Source organism: Chrysochloris asiatica, unplaced genomic scaffold (assembly GCF_000296735.1).
Source record: "Chrysochloris asiatica unplaced genomic scaffold, ChrAsi1.0 scaffold00236, whole genome shotgun sequence".
Lineage (NCBI taxonomy): Eukaryota > Metazoa > Chordata > Mammalia > Afrosoricida > Chrysochloridae > Chrysochloris > Chrysochloris asiatica.
In genome coordinates, this window is record NW_006408754.1 from 2,864,360 (window position 1) to 2,884,323 (window position 19,964).

Below are 19,964 nucleotides of genomic sequence, written 5' to 3' on the forward strand. Positions count from 1 at the left end.
TTTTTTTCTTTTGCATGAAAGTTAGAAGAATAATTCAAAGTCAGTCAGTCATGTATTAGATGTTAAATTCATCATAGCACTTAAGGCATGGTTTTGAAGCACAAGGAAAAGGATTCAAAACCTTTATCAAAATTTTCTAAGCTATTATTCACATTGATAGCCTAGCACTGAATATAGGCATAACAGAGTAAATACTAGGAATGCATTCAAACACAAGATTAAAACATTGACGTTTGCCTAGAATTATCTTACGTGATTTAACTGTGTGTTCACCTTATAAGGCTTGGCATTGTTTATTTCTTCAATTTTGATAGATAACTTGTTTTTTATCTTGTTTTCTGATTTGTTTAGGATTCTCGTCTGATTACTCCTTTGGCTTTCGCTTTAACGTCAGATAATAGAGATCAAGTGCAGTCTGGATTGGGAATATTATTGGAAGCTGCACCACTCCCAGATTTTCCTGCATTAGTGTGAGTTTAAAGTCATCTTCAGTGTATTGCTCATTGTGCTGGAATACCTTGCTGCATTTCTTTAGCACTCCTCAGTGTATGTTACTGTTAAATGCTGTTGAGTTTGTTCCAACTCATGGTGACCCTGTATAAGGTTTCTGAGGCTTGAAATCTTCATGGGGGCAGAAAATCTCATCTTTCTCCCATGGAGTAGCGGTGGGCTCTAACTGCAGACCTTGTGGTTTGCAGTTCAGTGCTTATCATATGCAACGAATGTATTCCCTTAGTAGATATATAGATTAGTAAATAACTGAAAACATACTCCCTATAATAGTAATCTTTCACATTTTTTAATTAAGATAAGATTTTGATCCTACATATGATAGGTGACAGCAAAAGGCTAGATCCAGATGTTTTAAAATGTTATCAAGGTAATACCACGCTCAGTCTATCAAACTTCTATTTTTAATGACATGGTTTCTGTATGCTCTATCTTGCATCCTACTATTTTAATTCCTTCATAGAAAGAGCTTCTTCACAATTATTTAAGTATAAAATAACATTTGTCATTGATCAGAATCTGGTTCTTATACTAAGGAGAGGGGTCATCTATGAGAACTACATGGACTAAAAGTTTTTTTGGATACGGTAGGGGAGAGTTTCCCCGAAAGAAAATGGAAACTCTTATCTCAAAATGAAATGGATCCTGGTTAGGAGAAACAATGTACTCATTAATTTCAAATAATAAAAGAATGCTATTAGTTTTGAAAAAATTGAGGCTTTAAACTAAAAGTTTTGCAAAATATCTAGTAGGAGCTCTACTTTTCTATGGTTTATATAAATGAATTGGCAAAAATGGTGTGAATATTTTACTGAAGCATTTTTTGGTAACTAAGGCATCTTGTATTTCAGTGTTGACAAACCATTATCAATAGATAGGCCACCTGTTTTTATAAATAAGATTTTATTGGAACATAGCCATGTATATTTGTTTCCATGTTTTCTGTATTGTTTGTGGCTGATTTCATGCTACAATAGCAGAGTTGATTAGTTGCAGCAGAAATAAGATATTCTTTCAATCCTAAAATAATTTCTATCTAGTCATTTAAGAGAAAGGTTGCTAGGCCCTACAATAGGTTATTAACTAACCTTTGAAACCCATTTTTCAGAACAATATAGATGGTTATAATTTAAGAGTTGAAGAACCTGTTGTTGTTATTGTGAGGTGCCATAGAGTTGGTACCAACTCACAACAACCCTATGCACAATTTAACAAAGTACTGCCCGGTCCTGTGCTAACCTCAAATCCATGCTACGCTTGAGCACATTGCTGCAGACACTGTGCAAATCCATCTTCTTGGAGGTCTTCCTCTTTTTCTCAAACCCTTCACTGTACTAACCATGATATCCTTCTCCAAAGACTGATCCCTCCTGATAGTATGTCCAAAATACAGGAGACACATCTGGCCAGTCTGGCTTCCAAAGAGCATTCTGGCTGTTCTTCTTCCAACACAAATTTTGTGTTCTTTTGGCAGTCCATGGTATTTTTAATATTCTTCTCCAACACCATAACTCAAATATATCAATTCTTCTGTGGTCTTCCTTATTCACTGTCCAACTTTCACGTGCAAATGAGGTTATTAGAGAGTACTGTGGCTTGGGTCAAGCACACTTTAGTGCTCAAATGAGCATCTTTGTTCTTGAACAGTTTAAAAAGAGGTCTTGTGCCGCAGATTTGCCCTATGCAATATGTGATTTGATTTCTTGACTGCTGATTTCTTGAGCGTCAGTGGTTAATCTAAGCAAAATGAAGTCTTTTACAACTTCCATCTTTTCTCCATTTATATGGGTGTTATTTATTGGTCCAGTGGTGAGGATTTTTGTTTTCTTTATATAGAGATGCAACCCATGCTGAAGACTGTGAGCTTTGAACTTTATCAGTTAGTATTTTAAGTCCTCTTCAGTTTCGGCAAGCAAGGTTGTATCATTTGCATATCGTAGGTTGTTAATTAGTCTTCCTCCAATCTTGATGTCACATTGTTCTTCACATACTCCAGTTTCTCAGATTATGTGCTCAGCATACAAATTGAATAAGTATGGTAAAAGAATACAACCCTGGTGCACACCTTCCTATTTTTATACCATTCCATTTTCCCTTGTTCTCTTTGAACAGCTGCCTCTTGGTCTGTTTACAAGTTCCTCATGAGCACAGTTAATTGTTCCAGAATACTCATTCTGTGCAGTGTTGTCCATTGTTTGTAATGATCCACACAGTCGAAAACCTTTGCATAGTCAATAAAGCACAGGTAAACATCTTTCTGGTATTCTCTACTTTCAGCCAAGATCCATATGACATCAGCATTGACATCCCTTATTCCACAACCTCATCTGAACCCAACTTGAACTTCTGACAGTTCTCTGTTAGTGTACATTTTCAGCCATTTAAAAATTATATTTAGCAACATTTTACTTGTATGAAACTTTAATGATACTGTCCAGTGACTTCCACATTCTATGGGTCACCTCTCTTTAGAATGGGCACAAATATGGATGTCTTCCAGTCAGTTGGCCAGGTAGTTGTCTTCCAAATTTCTTGGTGTATATACGAGTGAGTACCTCTAGTGTTTGTTCAGTTTGTTGAAAGATTGCAATTTGTATTCCATCAAATCCAGGAGCCTTGTTCTTTGCCAATGCCTTGAATGCACCTTGGACTTCTTCCTTCAGTATCACTGACTCTTGATCATATGCTACCTCTTGAAATGGTTAAACATAAACCATTTATTTTTGGTACAGTGAACTCTGTATTCCTCCCATCTTCTTTCATGCTTTCTGCATCATTCAATATTTTGCCCATAGAATCTGTCACTATCACAAGTCAAGGCTTGAGATTTTTCTTAGGTTCCCTCATCTTGAGAAATGCTAAAAATGTTCATCCCTTTTGGTTTTCAACACCAGATCTTTGCACATTTCATTATAATATTTGACTTTATTTTGTCTTCTCGAGTTAACCTTTGAAATTTTCGACTCAGTTCTTTTATCTCCTCTCATGTCTTCCATTAGCTTTAGCATCTCTGCACTGGAGAGCAAGTATCCATGTCTTCCGACATCCATTTTGGTCTTTTTCATCTTTATTGTCTTCTTAATGACCTTTTGCTTTCCTCCTGTATGATGTTCTTGATGTCATCCCATAACTCTTCTGATTTTCGGTCTTTAGTGTCTAATGCATCAAATCTGTTCTTCAGATGATCTCTAATTCCATGTGTGATATATTCAAGGTCAGATTTTGGCTCTCATGGACTTATTTTAATTTTTTTCAGCTTTAGCCTGAACTTGCATATGAGCAACTGATGGTCTGTTCCACATTCTGCCCCGAACTTGTTTTTGCTGATGATTTGGAGCTTTTCCACATCTCTCTCCATAGATGTAGTCATTCCTGTGTGCTTCATCTGGTGAGGTCTATGTATGTAGTCGTCTTTTCTGTTGTTTTACACAGGTGTTTGCAATGAAGAACTCATTGATCTTGTAAACTTTTGTTGTGCAATCTCTAGCATCATTTCTGTCACCAAGGCCATATTTTCCAACTACTGGTCCTCCCTCTTTGTTTCTAACCTGCATTCCAATCACCAGTAATGATCAATACATCTTGATTGCATGTTTGATCAATTTGAGACTGAAAAAAATTGTTAGATTCTTCAATTTCATCAACAGTGGCTTTAGTGGTTGGTGCGTAAATTTGAATCTTTAGTGGTATTACTTGGTCTTCCTTGCTGGCATATGGCTATTATTGTATCACAGACAGCATTGGATTTCAAGATAGATCTTGAAATGTTCTTTTTGCTGATGAGTGCAACACCTAGACACCATGTATTCAAACTTCCTTTTATAATAATTATTTTTAAATAAGGAAATAGACAAAGATAGATGCATGTTTTTCTAGCTTGCTTGCTCCGGAGTGGAAAGCTACAGCTTCACTGAAAATGGAAGTTTCACCGCCTACCTGCATGTGAGATCTTCCTGCCATTTTCACTGTACCTTGTAGTGTTGTAAATAGTGTTCTTTTGAACATTACCACATGAATCTATTTATGCTTGCACTTTTATGTATTGCCCTTATTTGACATTATCCTAGACAGTTTTAAATAGTGAATTTATGTACTCAATAGATAGATGGATGGATATGTAGACTTTTTTTGTTGTTTTTAGTTGAAACATTTAGCAAACTTATAGTGTGTACCAACTATGTGTCAGGCCTTCTAGGCATTTTGAATATTGCGGGGAATAATAGTAGATGCCTTCAGTCGTGAGTTACGTTCTAGTTGAAAGACAAAGAAGCTAAAAAGAGTTTTCTATTGTGCTTGTCATTATGTATGGCGTGATTAGTTTTATAGTACTGGAAATGGGTTCAGTGAAGGCCTCTCTCTGAGGAGGTAAATTTGAACTAAGACCTGTGATATGAAACCAGCTTTACACATCTGATGATAATTTTCCAGGTAAAGGAACAGCACATACAAAGGCCCTGAGGCAGGAACAAGATGGAGTTTTTAAGCATCATAATGGAGGTCAGATTGGTCAGAACATACTCAGTAAGGGGCAGAATGAAGGCAATAGATGGTATTGTCCATAGTAAAATAAGTGACCAGTAACTTTGTATACCCACTCCTCACTTATTGACATAATTAGGTTCCAATGAACAAGTCATTATTCAAAGTGAAGTTTCATATTATGGGGAACTTTAGCAACCAAATGCACCTCAAACTCTTAAGAGTCATTTTGGAGGCAGCCCCCATGGGACTGCTGCCTCTTCTAAAGTCCTTGAAACTTACTCCACTCTGTGCCTTAACTTCTATACTTGGACAGTTGATTGACTTTGTTATTTCAAACTACAGACAAATTTGGTTCGGTCAGAATTTGTAACTAGGAAGGGACCCACCGTACCCACCGTACCCAAACGCACAGAGTTCTCCACGAAAATGTTCACCCACCCAGTACTTATACCCACACAAATGACTGAACTCAGGATCGCCTGTAAAGTGACTAGTGTCCTGCTGTGTCCCTTTGATGGTTTCTCCATTCTCTTGGCCCAAAGCTGCAGTTATGTGGTGGGGCAGCCACCAGCCCATGGGTCCTGGGATTTGGTGAGACCTCAGAGCACACGTACAGGTTAATAGCTCAAGGCCCCGGGACCAGCCTCTGGTTTCTTTCTCTTTATTCCCATCCAAGGCTAGGGAGAAGAGTAGGATGGGAGTGATCAAGAACTTGGGATTCAGAGAGGAAGGCAGTCTCTCACTCAAATTAGGTCATGAACCTGGACTGCTGATGTGGTGATACAGGATAAGCATTGGACTGCGAACAACAGTGTTGGCAGTTCAAACCCACCAGCTGCTCCTAGGAAACCCTATATAGAGTAGCTGTGAGTCAGAAATAACTCAACAGCACTTAACAACAACAAAAGGTGATTTAAGTAGATTTTTTGCTTTTTGTCAAAAATATGAAATGTCCAGATAACTAGATAGTCAGGAATAGTTAGTTGTACATAATAATATTTCAAAGTAATTCTTACTCACAAAATAGTTCCACGGTTATTCCAAAAAAGAGGTTGCAATATTAATAATGAGTTTAGGTAGGAAAGATGGGTTCTGCAAATTTACCGTATGTTCTAAAATCTTGCTTCATCATGGTCTTCAGGAAGATTATTTCAAGAATATTTGAATACTTCTAAAAAATCTGTTCTGAAAGATTCTTGAATTCTACACTATTTCTTTATTTTTAACAGTGATCTCTTTTTCCTTTTTGATCCTGCCTTTCAGACTTGGAGAAAGTATAGCAGCAAACAATGCCTATAGACAGCAGGAAACAGAACATATACCCAGAAGAATGCCTTTACAATCATTAAATCACAGTTACCCAACATCTGTAAAGTGTTTAACTCCTCCACTTCTGAAAGATAATATTCCTGGATTGAACATTGAAGAATTAATAGAGAAACTTCAGTCTGGAGTAGTGGTGAGTGATTGATACATGGCATTTATAAGTAGGGTAATGCTAATATAAACCAATCTTTTCTCCTCCAACACGCTGGTTGTACATCTAAACAGCTTCAAATAGAAAGTTCATCATTGAAATCTTACCTCTTTACGTTTATTTTAGAATATAAAAGTAACAATATTCTGTAAAGTTTGGGAAGAAAGAAAAAAGACTCAGTCGTGCAATTACAGCATTTTAACACATCTACCATTCTTTCCCTGGAATCCTGGTATGGTGCTGTAGGATAAACACTGAACTGTTAACCACAAGATCAGCAGTTCAAACCACCATTCACTCCTAAGAAACCCAATGCAGGGTCGTCATGAGTCAGTGCCCACTCAGTGGCACTTAAACCACAACAGCCATTCTTTTCCTAGTTGTTTCACACCTCACAGCTTAAGGATATTTTCTAATTCCCACAAGCATACCAGATTTTATCTTGACATTGCTCTGCGGTAGTGAACTGCTTGTGACCAACTTACGTGTCTTTAGTTCATTTTTTTGTTTTGTTTTGAGTTCTTTATTTCTCATTGAATGTAAATTTCATGGTAAACATTTATTTTGTTCTTTTGTCCAGTGTTAAAATGTTTTGGCTTTTGAACTCTCTGTTATATTAAAACCTAGGTAAAGGATCAGATTAATGATGTAAGAATTTCTGACATAATGGATGTATATGAGATGAAATTGTCCACGTTAGCTGTAAGTACTGGCTTATTGTAATTATGTGTAGCAATTAAATTTAATAATGTTTTAATGCAAATGACGATGATTAATGGTATGTTTTCCTACAGTCCAAAGAAAGCAGGCTACAAGATCTCTTGGAAGCAAAAGCTTTAGCCTTGGCACAGGCTGATAGACTGATTGCTCAGTATCGCTGTCAAAGAACTCAAGCAGAGACTGAGGTATGTACCACTTAAAATTATATCTGATTAGTAGAAAAATTATGAAACAAAGCATGTACCCAAGAAACCAAACCCACTGCCACTCATCAGTGACCCTACAGGACAAAATAGAACTGTTCCTTAGAATTTCCAAGGCTATAATCCTTAAGAAAACAGACTGCCTTATCTTTCTCCCAGGGAATGAATGGTAGGTTCATAACTGCTGGCCTTCCTAATAGCAGTGAAGTGCTTTAACTATTGTGCCACCAGAGCATTACTAATTTAAATATTTGGTACTCTTGACAGAAATTCTCTTCAGCATTGGACATACCTACTCCCTCCTTCCTGAAACTCTTCCCTTAAATTTTAGTTACATCAGTATCTTCTGGTTATCTTAATAGTACTTTATGAATATTCTTCCATATACTTTATAAGCTTTTCTTCTTCCATTCAACTCTGAAATTTTGGAGTTTCCCTGAATTCTGTTCTTTGCCCTTTTCCCTTCTTATATTTGTCATGCTTTCAACCATTACCAAATGTTGATTTTTTATGCTTAGCCTACATCATTTTTCCTGATCACTACAACCTCCACTTATGTAGATGTGTGTGTGTGTGTGTGTGTGTGTGTATAAATAAAATAAACACCAAACTCAGAATAATGAATTAATAACTATTCCCCCTATTGCTCTTAGCTCTTTCTTTCTAAGTTAGAAACATAGGAATCATACAGCATCTCTCCTACAATTAGTCATTTACTGTGCCTGGTTGATTCTACCTCCTAATTATTACTCATTCTGTTTTCTTATTTTTTCATTGTAATACCCTCTTCTCAACCTCCTTTACACTACTGTCCATGTTGTGTTTATCCTCCTTTCAAACACCCACACCCATGCACACCAATACCTATCACTCCTATACTGAATACCCTTAACAGTGCTCACCATTGCTCTCTGAATGTAAATTAAATTCCTTAGTTTACCATCCAAGAAACTTAACTACCTCTCAGTGACTCTCTACATATCCATTCACTCCCTCCAGCCACCCATATTGGAGTACTTTGCAATTGTGAAACCTGCCTTACTATTGTGTTTACTTGCCTTTGCAATTGTTGTTCCATATGTCTGGAGCACCTTTTATCTGTTTCCTTGCCAAATTCTCATAATCCTTCAGATTCCAATCATCCACTTCCCAGATCCTTCTCTGTTCTTTCTCTTCCAACATTTGTGCTTGGTGATTCTTCCTCTAAGCATCTGCACTATTGTGGCTAGGTGCCCTCGAGTCAGTACCAATTCTTAACGTTCTATACACAACAGAGCGGAACACTGAGTGGTCCTATACCAACCTCATAATTGTTACTACACTTGAGCCTACTACTACAAAGTTGCTGCTGCCACTTTGCCAATCCATCTGGTCTTTTTCAATGACCCTCCACTTTACTAAGCATGATATCCTCTAAAGATTGATCCCTCCTGATAATATGTCTGAAGTTTGAGAGATGAAGTCTGGCCATCTTGGCTTCCAAGAATCATTGTGACTATACTTATTCCAACATAGATTGCTTTGTTCTTTTGGCAGCCCATGGTAATTTTAATATTCTCCTTCAACACTATAACTAAAATGCATGAATTCTCTATGGTCTTCTTTATTCATTGTCCAACTTTCACATGCTTGTGAGGGTTTCGAAAATACCATGGCTTGGGTCAGGCACACCTTAGTTGTCAAAATGACATCTTTGCTCTTGAATGCTTTAAGGTCTTGTGTGCCAGATTTGACTAATGCAATAAATACATCACTTAATTTCTTGACTGCTGCTTCCATGAGCCGTTGATGGTTGATCCATCAAAATGAAGTCTTTGACAACTTCAGTCTTTTCTCCATTTATATAGCTGTTTATTGGTCCAGTGGTGAGGATTTTTGTTTTCTTTACATTGTGGTGCAACCCAAATTTAAGGCTGTGGTATGTGAACTTTATCAGTATTTTAAGTCCTGTTTGTTTTTAAGCTTGTGTCATCTGTACATCGCAAATTGTAAGGTTCCTCCAACCCTGATGCCACGTTTTTCTTCATATAATCCAGGTTCTCGAATTATTTGCTTAGCATGTAAACTGAATAAGTATGGTGAAAAAATACAACCCCAGAACACACCTTTCATAATTGTAAACCAGTCCATGTTCCCTTGTTCTGTTTGAACAACTGCCTCTTGGTCCATGTACAGATTCCTCATGAGCACAATTAAGTGTTCCAGAATACTCATTCTCCACAATATTGTCCATAGTTTGTCATGGTCCAAACAATCAAAAGCCTTTGCATAATCAATAAAGCACAGGTAAACATCTTTCTGATATTCTCTCAGCCCAGATCCATCTGACGTCAGCAATGATATCCCTCCTTCCATGTCCTCGTCTGAATCCAGCTGAACCTCTGGCAGTTCTCTGTCAATGTATTGTTGCAGCCATTTTTTAATTTTCTTCAGTAAAATTTTACTTGCATGCATTATTAATAACACTGTCTCATGATTTCTGAATTCCTTTGGATCGCCTCTCTTTGGAATGGGCACAAATATGGATCTCTTCCAATATGTTGGCCAGGGAGCTGTCTTCCAAATTTCTTGGCATAGATGAGTGAGAGCCTCCAGTTGCCAAATCAGTTTGTTGAAAGATTTCAATTTGTGTTCTATCAATTCCTGAGACCTTGTTCTTTGCTAGTGCCTTCAGTTCACCTTTGACTTATTCCTTAAGTATTATTGGCTTTTGATCATATGCTACCTCTTGAACATCGACCATTTCTTTTCAGTACAGTGACTGTGTATTCTTTCTATCTTTTGATGCTTTCTTCATAATTCAGTATTTTGCCCATAGAATCCTTCAATATTACAACTCAGTGCTAAAGTTTTTCTTCAGTTCCCTCAACTTGAAAAATACTGAACGGGTCCACCCCTTAAGGTTTTCTGACTCTAGGTCTTTGCAAATTTCATTATATTTGACTTTGTCATCTCAAGCTGACCTTTGACATTTTCTGTTTAGCTCTTTTTCCTCCTCCTTTCTTCCATTTGCTCATGCATCTCTGTGCTGAAGAGCAAGTTTTCAGAATCTCTTCTGTCATCCATTTTGGTCTTTTACTTCTGTCTTGTGTTAATCACTTTTGCTTTCTTTCTGTGTGATGTCATCCCACAACTCTTCTGGTCTTCTGTCATTACTGTTTAATGCATCAAATCTGTTCATGAGATGATCTCTAAATTCAGGTGGAATGTGTCCAAGGTTGTATTTTGGCTCTCGTGGACTTGTTTTAATTTTCTTCAGCTTCAGCCCGAACTTGCATATGAGTAATTAATGGTCTGTTCCACAATCTGTCCCTGGTTTTGTTTTCGCTGATGATATAGAGCTTTTCCACCATCTCCTGTTAGGATACTGCAAAGTCGGTTTGAACCTCAAGGTCAGTGGTTCAAACCTGTCAGCAGCTCTTTGGAAACCCTTTACAAGGTTGCTATGAGTTGAAGCTGATTCAACGGCACTTAACAATAACTTTTCGCAGATGGATTCTACCTGATGAGGTCCAAGTGTACAGTTGTCTTTTTATGTTGTTTAAAAAAAGCATTTGCGATGAAGTCATTGGTTTTGCAAAATTGTAATTGCAATCCCTAGCATTTCTGTCACCAAAGCCATGGTTTCCAACAACTGATCTTTGTTTTTGTTTCCAACCTTTGCATTCCAACCACCAGAAATTATCAATAAGACACAAGGAAACATCTTTCTGGTTTACTCTGCTCTCAGGCAAGAACTATCTGATGTCAGTAATGATATGACCACTTCCACATCCTCATCTGAACCTAGCTTGTATATTTCATAGTTCTCTGTCAATGTACTGTTACAACTGTTTTTGAATTATCTTCAGCAAAAATTTACTTGTTTATAATATTAATTATCTTATTTCATGATTTTGTTGGGTCACCTGTCTTTGGAATATGTACAAATATGGATTTCTTCCAATCAGTTGTTCATGTCTTGTAAATTTCTTAGCATAAATGAGTGAGCACATCCAGTGTTGCATCAGTTTGTTGAGACATTTCAATTTGTATTCCTTTGATTCCTGGAAGCTTGTTTTCCACCAATGCCTTCAGTGCAGCTTGGACTTCTTCATTCAGTATCATTGATTCTTAATTATATTCTGCCTCTTAAAAGGTTAAAGATTGACCATTTCATTTTGGTACAGTGACTGTATTCCTTCCATCTCATTTTGATATTTTGTGCATCATTCAATACCTTGCCCATAGATTCCTTCAATACTGCAATTGAGGCTTGAATTTTTTTCTTCAGCTTTTTCAGCTTGCGAAATGTTGAGCATGTTCTTACCTTTTGCTTTTCTAAACTTCAGATCTTTGCACATTTCATTATTATACTTGAGTTTGTCTTCCCTAACTGCCCCTTAACATTTACTTCCTCATTTCTTCCATTCCCTTTAGCATCTCTATGCTGCAGAGCCAATTTTAGAGTCTCTTCTTCTTTCCATTTTTGTCTTTTCTTTCCTCTCTTTTCAATACTTTTCTTCCTATATGATGTTTCTGATGTCATCTCACAATTCATGTCTTTGGTCATTAGTGTCTAATAGATCAAATCTGTTCTTGAGATGATCTCTAAGTAATGTTAGCATGGTTTCCAGCATCACAGCAACACACAAGCCACCTTAAGCATATGTGGTGTAGCTTAAGCTCTTATTCTTAACCTGAAATGGAATAACTAAATGTCTGAAAACTTTGGCTAAATATAAGCACTACATATCCTTTAAGATGCCCTGGTAGTACCGTGTATTAGGCATTAAGAGCCAACCACAAGGATGGCAGTTTAAAACTACCATCCACTCTGCGGGAGAAAGATGAGGCTGCCTGCTCCCATCAAAACTTAGTCTTGAAAACCCTGTATCGGGTCACTATTCATCAGAATCAACTTGATGGCAGTGAATTTGATTTTATATGTAAAATTTATAAACCAAGACCTACCTTTATGTTTTGGAGTCCTGGTGTGGCGCTGTGCGTTAATGTGCCAGACTGCAAAGCCGATTAAACTGCAAAGTTGGCAGTTGAAGCTCACCAGCTGCTGCTCCTCAGAAACCCTGTACAGGGTCACTATGGGTCAGAACTGACTCGATGATACTTCAGAACAACAACAACCTTTGTGTTTTAATTGTTAATTTCCATTAATTGGATTACAATAAGCATCTGATTAAATAAAAACTAGTAGTATCAGGTTTATATAAAATAACTTAAGGAATATATTTGACAAATGCAACCTTGGAAACCTGGTGTGGCACTATAGGATAAGCACTGGATCATAAGGTTGGTTTGACCTGCAAGGTCAGCAGGACAAACTCACCAGTTGCTCCTCAGAAATCCTATACAGGGTAGCTATGAGTTGGAGCTGATTCGATGGCACTTAACAGCAACAACAGTACAATCTTAGTCAAATATTTTACTTTATTATTTCTAACAAATCTGATGCTGTTATGGTTTTTCATTTGACTAATACAACTTTGGAGTCCTGGTATGGTGCTGTAGGATAAGTACTGAAATTGCAAGCTTGGTTTGAACTTCAAGGTCAGTGGTTCAAACCCACCAGCCAGCCACTCCTTGGAAACCATATACAGCGTCACTATGAGTCGGAACTCACTCAACAGCACGTAACAATAATACAACCTTACATATCCCCATATATGCTAGCCTGTTAGTTGTTTGGTAAATCTTTCAAATTGCAGAAACTGAGCATATTACATAAATAATAGTGGGAATGTTTTGGTTCTTTTGAAGGCACGAACACTTGCTAATATGTTGAGAGAAGTTGAAAGGAAAAATGAAGAACTTAGTGTGCTTCTGAAGTCACAGCAGGTTGAATCAGAAAGAGCCCAGAATGATATTGAGCATCTCTTTCAACATAATAGGAAGTTAGAGTCTGTGGCTGAAGAGCATGAAATACTGACAAAATCGTACATGGAACTTCTTCAGAGGTAAAGTAAAAGTTGCTGCATAAGATAAAATCTAGAAAAAACCCACATTTTTTGTGTCCTTAGAATATTTTTAAAGCAGTTTGTGTATTCTGATCATATAAAGTTAACTAGTAAGCAAGTAACTAAATCATTATGAAATGAAGTATTGTTTCCTCAAGCTCCATAGCAAAGTTGAAAATCAGAACTGCTCTCTTTCTTTCCAGGACTCTACTTTTATTTATTGATAGAGTCATTTGGGCCCTGAGTTCCATAGGACAATTTTCTTCCTCTCTCTTGTTCACTGCCACATCCCTTTGGGCTAAATAGGTCTTGACATGTAAATAGAGTCAGCCACTCAGTAAGTATTTGCTGAATGGACTGAATTATAACACCTTCAGGTGTTTTTTTTTGTTTTTATTGTTTTCATTTATATTTTAAGATTAGTTAAGATTTATTTTTAAATGTTCCAGTTATGCTATTAATATATAGAAAAATTTTTAGCTTTGCAAGCCTTAGTTGCAATCAGTTTAAAATGAAATATGGAACATGAATAACATCTAGAAAATTTGTGATGACAAGGTGGTTTCTAAACAGGATTTTTTTCCTGCTCTTCTTTCCTACCATTTTTTTTTTTTTTTTTTTTTTTTTTTTTTTTTTTTTTTCTTTTCTTTTTTTCAATAGCTGATTTTCTGAGGCAGCACAAATAGAAAGCCCTATTAGTGACAAAGGAGGTTGTAGAAAAAAATAGTGGTCCAAGAAACATAGGTGATTTCTTGAACCTACATAGGAATCACTGGTTGGCACAAACAGTTTAAGTGCTCAACTACTAGCTCTCCATTCAAACCCACCTAGATGCACCTCAAGACAGCCCTGGCAAGATGCTTCAGAAAGTTCTGTGGTGCAGTTCAACTCTGATACACATGAAGTTTCAATGAGTTGGAATATACTCAGTAGCAACTACCTGAAAACAGCCTAGTTGTAAAGTAAAACTTAACTTCTTCGAAGAGCCACCTGGGTATAATAAATCAATGACCCTGGTTGGAGAAAGGTCATTTAAATTAAAATTTTTGAAAGCCCAATTTGGACAATTAAATACTAATGCTGGTTAAATTTGGAGAGTGCCTCCAGTTTTTTATCTTTTTATTTAATGAAATATAAGAAATACTTTATGTCTAAGATACTGAGTTTTTACACATCACATAAAGGGACCAAAGGAACATAGAATCCTACACTTACTAATTACTAGAAATATTTATTGATTTGACATTTGTAATTAGAAACATATGCCCAAAAGGCTAATGATACCATCCCCTTTTTTAAGCGTTTGTTTTTGTTTTGTTTTGGTTTTTTTTACAAAATTTATTAACTTCTGGTCTTAACTGCACTGATACATCAAATTGTGTAATACAATATCTGTAAAATAAAGCATACATCCATAAATATGAATTTAATACTATACACATTTCCATTTCATGGTAGTTTTTACCACATCAGTCAACAAAAACATTTTTACTGCCTTGTACAGTTGATCAAATTATCTTTATGTCCTGCAATATATATAATTTAGTTAATAGAAATAATAAACGCTGAGCTTTATGGAATTTCTTCTCTCCATCATATGTTTTTCTCCCTCAAGATATTAAAATATGTCTCTTTTTTCAGGAATGAAGCTACAGAAAAAAAAAATAAAGATTTACAGATCACATGTGAATCTCTGAGTAAACAAATTGAGACATTGAAAAAGTTGAATGAATCTCTCAAGCAACAAAATGAAAAGTACAAATCTCTAGTTTTTTATAATTATTTTAGAATTTTCATAAACAAAATGATTTTCTTTCCATATAGAATGCTATTTATATTGATAAAATTATTAGAATCATAAAAGATATAAAAATACATTTAATATAATTAAGGATAATTACTGCTTCTGTAAAATTTTCTCTTAAAGTAGTGGTTGGCATGGTTCACTGATTTTTTGCCCTTACTTTTTTCTGTAACCTTAGAACTATTGCCCAATTAATAGAGAAAGAAGAACAAAGAAAAGAAGTGCAGAACCATTTAGTAGACACAGAATGTAAACTAGCCAGTAAGTAGCTCCTCAATTGATAAGTATCTGTTTTATAACAAATCTTGCATTGAAGGGAAAACTTAAGTGATTTTTCTTTTTCTGTACCATATCTTCCAGTTATTTCATTTTTTTTAAAGTCATAAATTGCATCCTACACAGCTCCCCTTGTCTTGCCACAACATTTCACAAAACCATTTTAGTTGGAGTTGTTGTTAAGTGACGTCATCAATTCTAAGACATAGCAATCCTGTAAAGGGTTTCCGAGGAACGGCTGATGGTTTTCATCTGTGGATCTTGTGGTTAATAGTCCATTGCTTATCCTTCAGCACCACACCACGATTCGTCTTAGTTGGAGTGGTCAAATGGAAATCTAGGAGTTATGGAAAATAATTGCCCTTTATAAAATATAAATTTTTTAAAGAAATGTAACAGCAGGTGGCAGTGCTAGGTAACTTTTAGTTACTAGCTTCTTAATGTTAGTAGTTGTGAAATGATCCACTAAATAACGTTGTTGTTTTTTTTTTTCCTAACTTGACTTTAAGTGCAGATACCTGCCTTTGTAATTTCTTTCTCTCTCTTTTTTTACTAACCCTTAACTTCTGAGGGTTGTCATTCTCTATTGTATGTTATAATGAGAATAAAAGGGATCAACATGGAGATTTTGCATTTTCTCTATAATACTTGTATACAGGAGTCCTGGTGTGGTGCTGTAGGATAAGCACCGGATTGCTGACTGCAAGGTTGGTAGTTCAAACCCACTAGCAGCTCTTTGGAAAATCCTATACAGGGTCACTGTGAGTTTGAACCAACTCAATGGCAGTTAACAACAACAGCCAGTATAGTGAAAGGATTTTGTGGTACTTCTATTCAGTACATATTCTAAAGTTTATATCTCCAGTAAAATATTTTGTGATTTTCTTACTTGCCTTTCTCTTGTAATAGCTACTACACCTATTCAGAATAATATCAGTAAAAAAAAAAAAAAAACTATGAGTTATAACCAGCTGTTTGTTTGCTTGTGTTTAAGATTTGCAACAAAAAGCTGTGGGACAAGAAGAAAAAATTAAAACCTTGCAAAAAGAAAGGGAAGATAAAGAAGAAACCATTGACATCCTTAGAAAAGAATTAAGCAGAACGGAACAGATAAGAAAAGAGTTGAGCATTAAGGTAAGAATCTGTTCAAGTTCTCCTTTATTAAGATCCCAAAGTGGTTTGACTATCATTTGTTACAAAAATTCTGATAATATGAAATCCTTTTTTCCTAAAATCATTCATCACATATTAAGTACATAGTGTTAGCATTTAATTAGTTTCAGGTGGGCAAAGAATACAGTGAGGCTCTCCAAGTTATTGGAGTCACATATAGATAGCTGTATAAAGCACATAGTCTGCATCTTTCTGCTTAAATATGTAAGGATGGTAATAATAAATGCTCACATTTGTTTAGAACTTTATAGTTTCCAAAGGACTATAAATATTTATAATTTTCCTAACTGTAGTGGCGGTGGTGTGCTGTGGAGTCACTTGGGTTTCCGACGCTGTAAATCTTTACGGGAGCAGAAAGTTTTGTACTGCTGCCCTTGAGGTTTAGCAGTCTGACTTGTAACCACTAGCCTACCAGAGCTCCTTTTCTTAACTGTAACAAAAACTATATAAATATTTTCAAGTAACAAATGAAGAAACTGAGTCTCAGGTTAAGTTACTTGTTCAAGATCAGTCAGTAAATGAAATTCTGAATCGAAGTCTTGGGCTCATTCTGCACTATCATGATTGTGTTTAGTACAAGTACTTGTGAATAGCAATTTCTGACCCATTTATTAGAAAGATGAGAACAGACTAAACTACTACAGAGCATGAGTTTAAAAAAAGGCATCAAATTTAACCCACATTCACAGATTTCCTGCTTCTGCTTTAATATAGTTATTTTCATAATAATTCTAAGAAGTATGTAGTATTTTCAGCTGCTGGCATTGACTTAAAAGGCAAGTTGAGATATCTTTCCAATTCATATTATATTTACTAATTGCTTACCTAAAATTTCATATAATTAAGCTGACTAAAATAGAATCCATATTTATAATGTGTCTTTTGATTGCTTTTTGTTTTGTTTGTTTTGATTTGTTGTTTTCCATTCCATCCCCTCAATCCCTTAGGCTTCCTCCCTAGAAGTTCAAAAGGCCCAATTAGCAGGTCGGTTGGAAGAGAAAGAATCTTTGGTGAAACTTCAACAAGAGGAATTGAGCAAACACTCTCACATGATAGCAATGATCCACAGTTTAAGTGGTGGAAAAATAAGTCCAGAAACTGTTAATCTCAGTATATAGACATGGTGGGATTTTGAAGTTTGTAATGGTATTTGTGATGTATTTATCTATTGTGGGATAAGGGAGGGAATTTGTGACTCTAAAACACTCAGAAATGATTCATACAGTAAACATCCTGTTCTGATACATTTTTGTTTTTTTGAATAGAGAAATATTTTTAAAGTTTTACTGTCTGTTTCTGACTTTTATTGCTTAAAGCCTTTTTTGTTTCTTCTATTCTAATTTCCTTTTCCTATCATTCTGTTTTTAAGGTTTTTCATTTTCCTTAGTTGATTTCTGCTCTCATCTTACTCTTTTTGAAATCAAATGTTCATGATATAAAATTCCTAAAGATTAACAAATTAAAAATACAATTAATAAAAAGAGAAAAGGTATAATATAGTATTAGAGAAGTTTTTCTTTAAAGTAGTACTAAAGAAATAAAAAAAATTTTTTTTTACAGTATTTAAGATCTATGAGGGGCTTTCAAAAAGTTTGTGTCATAAGTTCCAAATTTAAAAACTGATATAGTGAGTAATTTTCAAAAATAATGTGGAAGAACTTTAAAATAGCTACGTATTAAATAATAGCATTGTCACATAAAGAACTGTAATTACTAGTAGAATTTTTGTATAAGGTACTTTTAGTTCTTTTGTCTTTTTAAAATGATACATATTGAGTCCCTCTGTCACTCGTAGTCAATTTTGAATGTCTAATGGTTTCCATAAGAATAATTCAGATTGTACTCGTGCTACATATTTGGAATTTAATATTCATCATTAAGTGTGATGTGAATTGCATTTAGTGTTAAAGTATAGACTAATATATTTATGTATTTTTAATGCAAGGAAAGTTTTCAGTATTTTTTTCATTTGAATCAAATGATGTAAGTAATGTGTTTAAGAAAAGTATATCAATATTTTGATAAATCATTCGTTTTAGTGTTTACTTCCTATATCTCTGCTTGATTTTAGTGAATTTAGAAACATACTCCTAATTTTTAGTCCTAGTTATCTCAATTTATATTTAGGAATTAAACACACATATATTTTAGAATGTTACTAATGATCCTAAATTATATCAAACTATAATAGTTTTCTGTATTTGTAGACATTTTGTAGTATCTTGAAAAATTTAAAGCATTATGCAGATTTAAATGTGTTAAACTGCTACTTGTTCTGTAGAAGTACGTTCTGTTTTCTTCTGAAACAATGTACATTTTAAATTTAGTATGAAAAAATTGTTTCAATGGATGGATATGATTAAAAAACTGAAAGTAAATTCTCATCTAACCAAAGTTTTGCATCAGATTTATAAGCTAAGTATATGAATGAATTAAGCAAAAGTTCTAGGGAAAAATCAACATTTTGACAATTTAGAAACTTGTCAAGACACTGAGCCTAGCCCATTACTACCCAATAGAACATTAGGCAATGATGGAAATGATCTGTATCTTTACGGTCAAGTACTGTAGCTATTAGCCATGTGTGGTTGTCATTCACTTGATATGTGGATAGAGTAAATAAGTAAAATTTAAATTTAACTTTAAATCACCACCATACTAGTCAATGTAGATAGCCTATTCTTGCAGGTAGGCATTTGTTTAAGCTACTATGTTTGCCTATAGGTAGAGACTTTCTATATTTCTTATAGCCTTGCTTTTAATATAGCTTTAACCTGTTTATTCTAATTCTCTTCTCTCTGAAGAGGAAAAATCTGTTAGGTTTTGCAGGTGAGTATTATCAGTTCTTATATTTCTCTTAGTCTTTTTGTCTCTTCTGTTGTTATGTGCTGTTGAGTCGGTTCCAACTCAAAGTGACTCTGTATAGGGTTTCCAAGTTGCTGCTGGTAGGTTTGAACTGCTGACCTTGTGGTTCACAGTCCAGTGCTGATCCTACAGAGCAACACCAGAAGTCTCTTTCTAGCACCTTTCATACTGTTTTTCTTATTAACCAGAGTCTAATGAGTGCTTCCTTCCATTTTTACCCTTTTTGTTCTGTGTACCTAAGATTTAAAAAAAAAAAAAAAAAAAAATCCTACTTGTGTACTTGTGTGTGTGTATTTTTTTTTTAATTACAAAAAAAATGTTAAAGTTACTGCCATAATTAAGATTTTATGTTTTGTATATTTCTTAATGATAAAAACAAAACTTAGTCAATGCATAAGTATATCGTGTTATAGTTGTTAAGTGCCATTTAATTTGATTTAACTCAGCAACCCTGCATAAGGTTCCCGAGGACCGGCTTGTTGGGTTTGAACCACCAAACG

The 19,964-nt window shown here is 35.2% G+C and overlaps 1 protein-coding gene across 1 annotated transcript in view; it reads left to right on the forward strand.

Annotated features, from left to right (window-relative positions):
• KIAA1524 (KIAA1524 ortholog) overlaps nucleotides 1-17,840 on the forward strand; it is a 61,783-nt gene extending 43,943 nt beyond the window's left edge. Inside the window, exons 13-21 of the mRNA XM_006873312.1 lie at nucleotides 352-470; nucleotides 6,256-6,451; nucleotides 7,097-7,171; nucleotides 7,264-7,374; nucleotides 13,150-13,346; nucleotides 14,988-15,101; nucleotides 15,329-15,411; nucleotides 16,421-16,560; nucleotides 17,547-17,840. Of these exons, the coding sequence (XP_006873374.1) occupies nucleotides 352-470; nucleotides 6,256-6,451; nucleotides 7,097-7,171; nucleotides 7,264-7,374; nucleotides 13,150-13,346; nucleotides 14,988-15,101; nucleotides 15,329-15,411; nucleotides 16,421-16,560; nucleotides 17,547-17,717 (1,206 nt within the window). The 3' untranslated portion in view covers nucleotides 17,718-17,840. The remainder of the gene's footprint in view (nucleotides 1-351; nucleotides 471-6,255; nucleotides 6,452-7,096; nucleotides 7,172-7,263; nucleotides 7,375-13,149; nucleotides 13,347-14,987; nucleotides 15,102-15,328; nucleotides 15,412-16,420; nucleotides 16,561-17,546) is intronic.
• The last annotated feature ends 2,124 nt before the right edge of the window (nucleotides 17,841-19,964 follow it).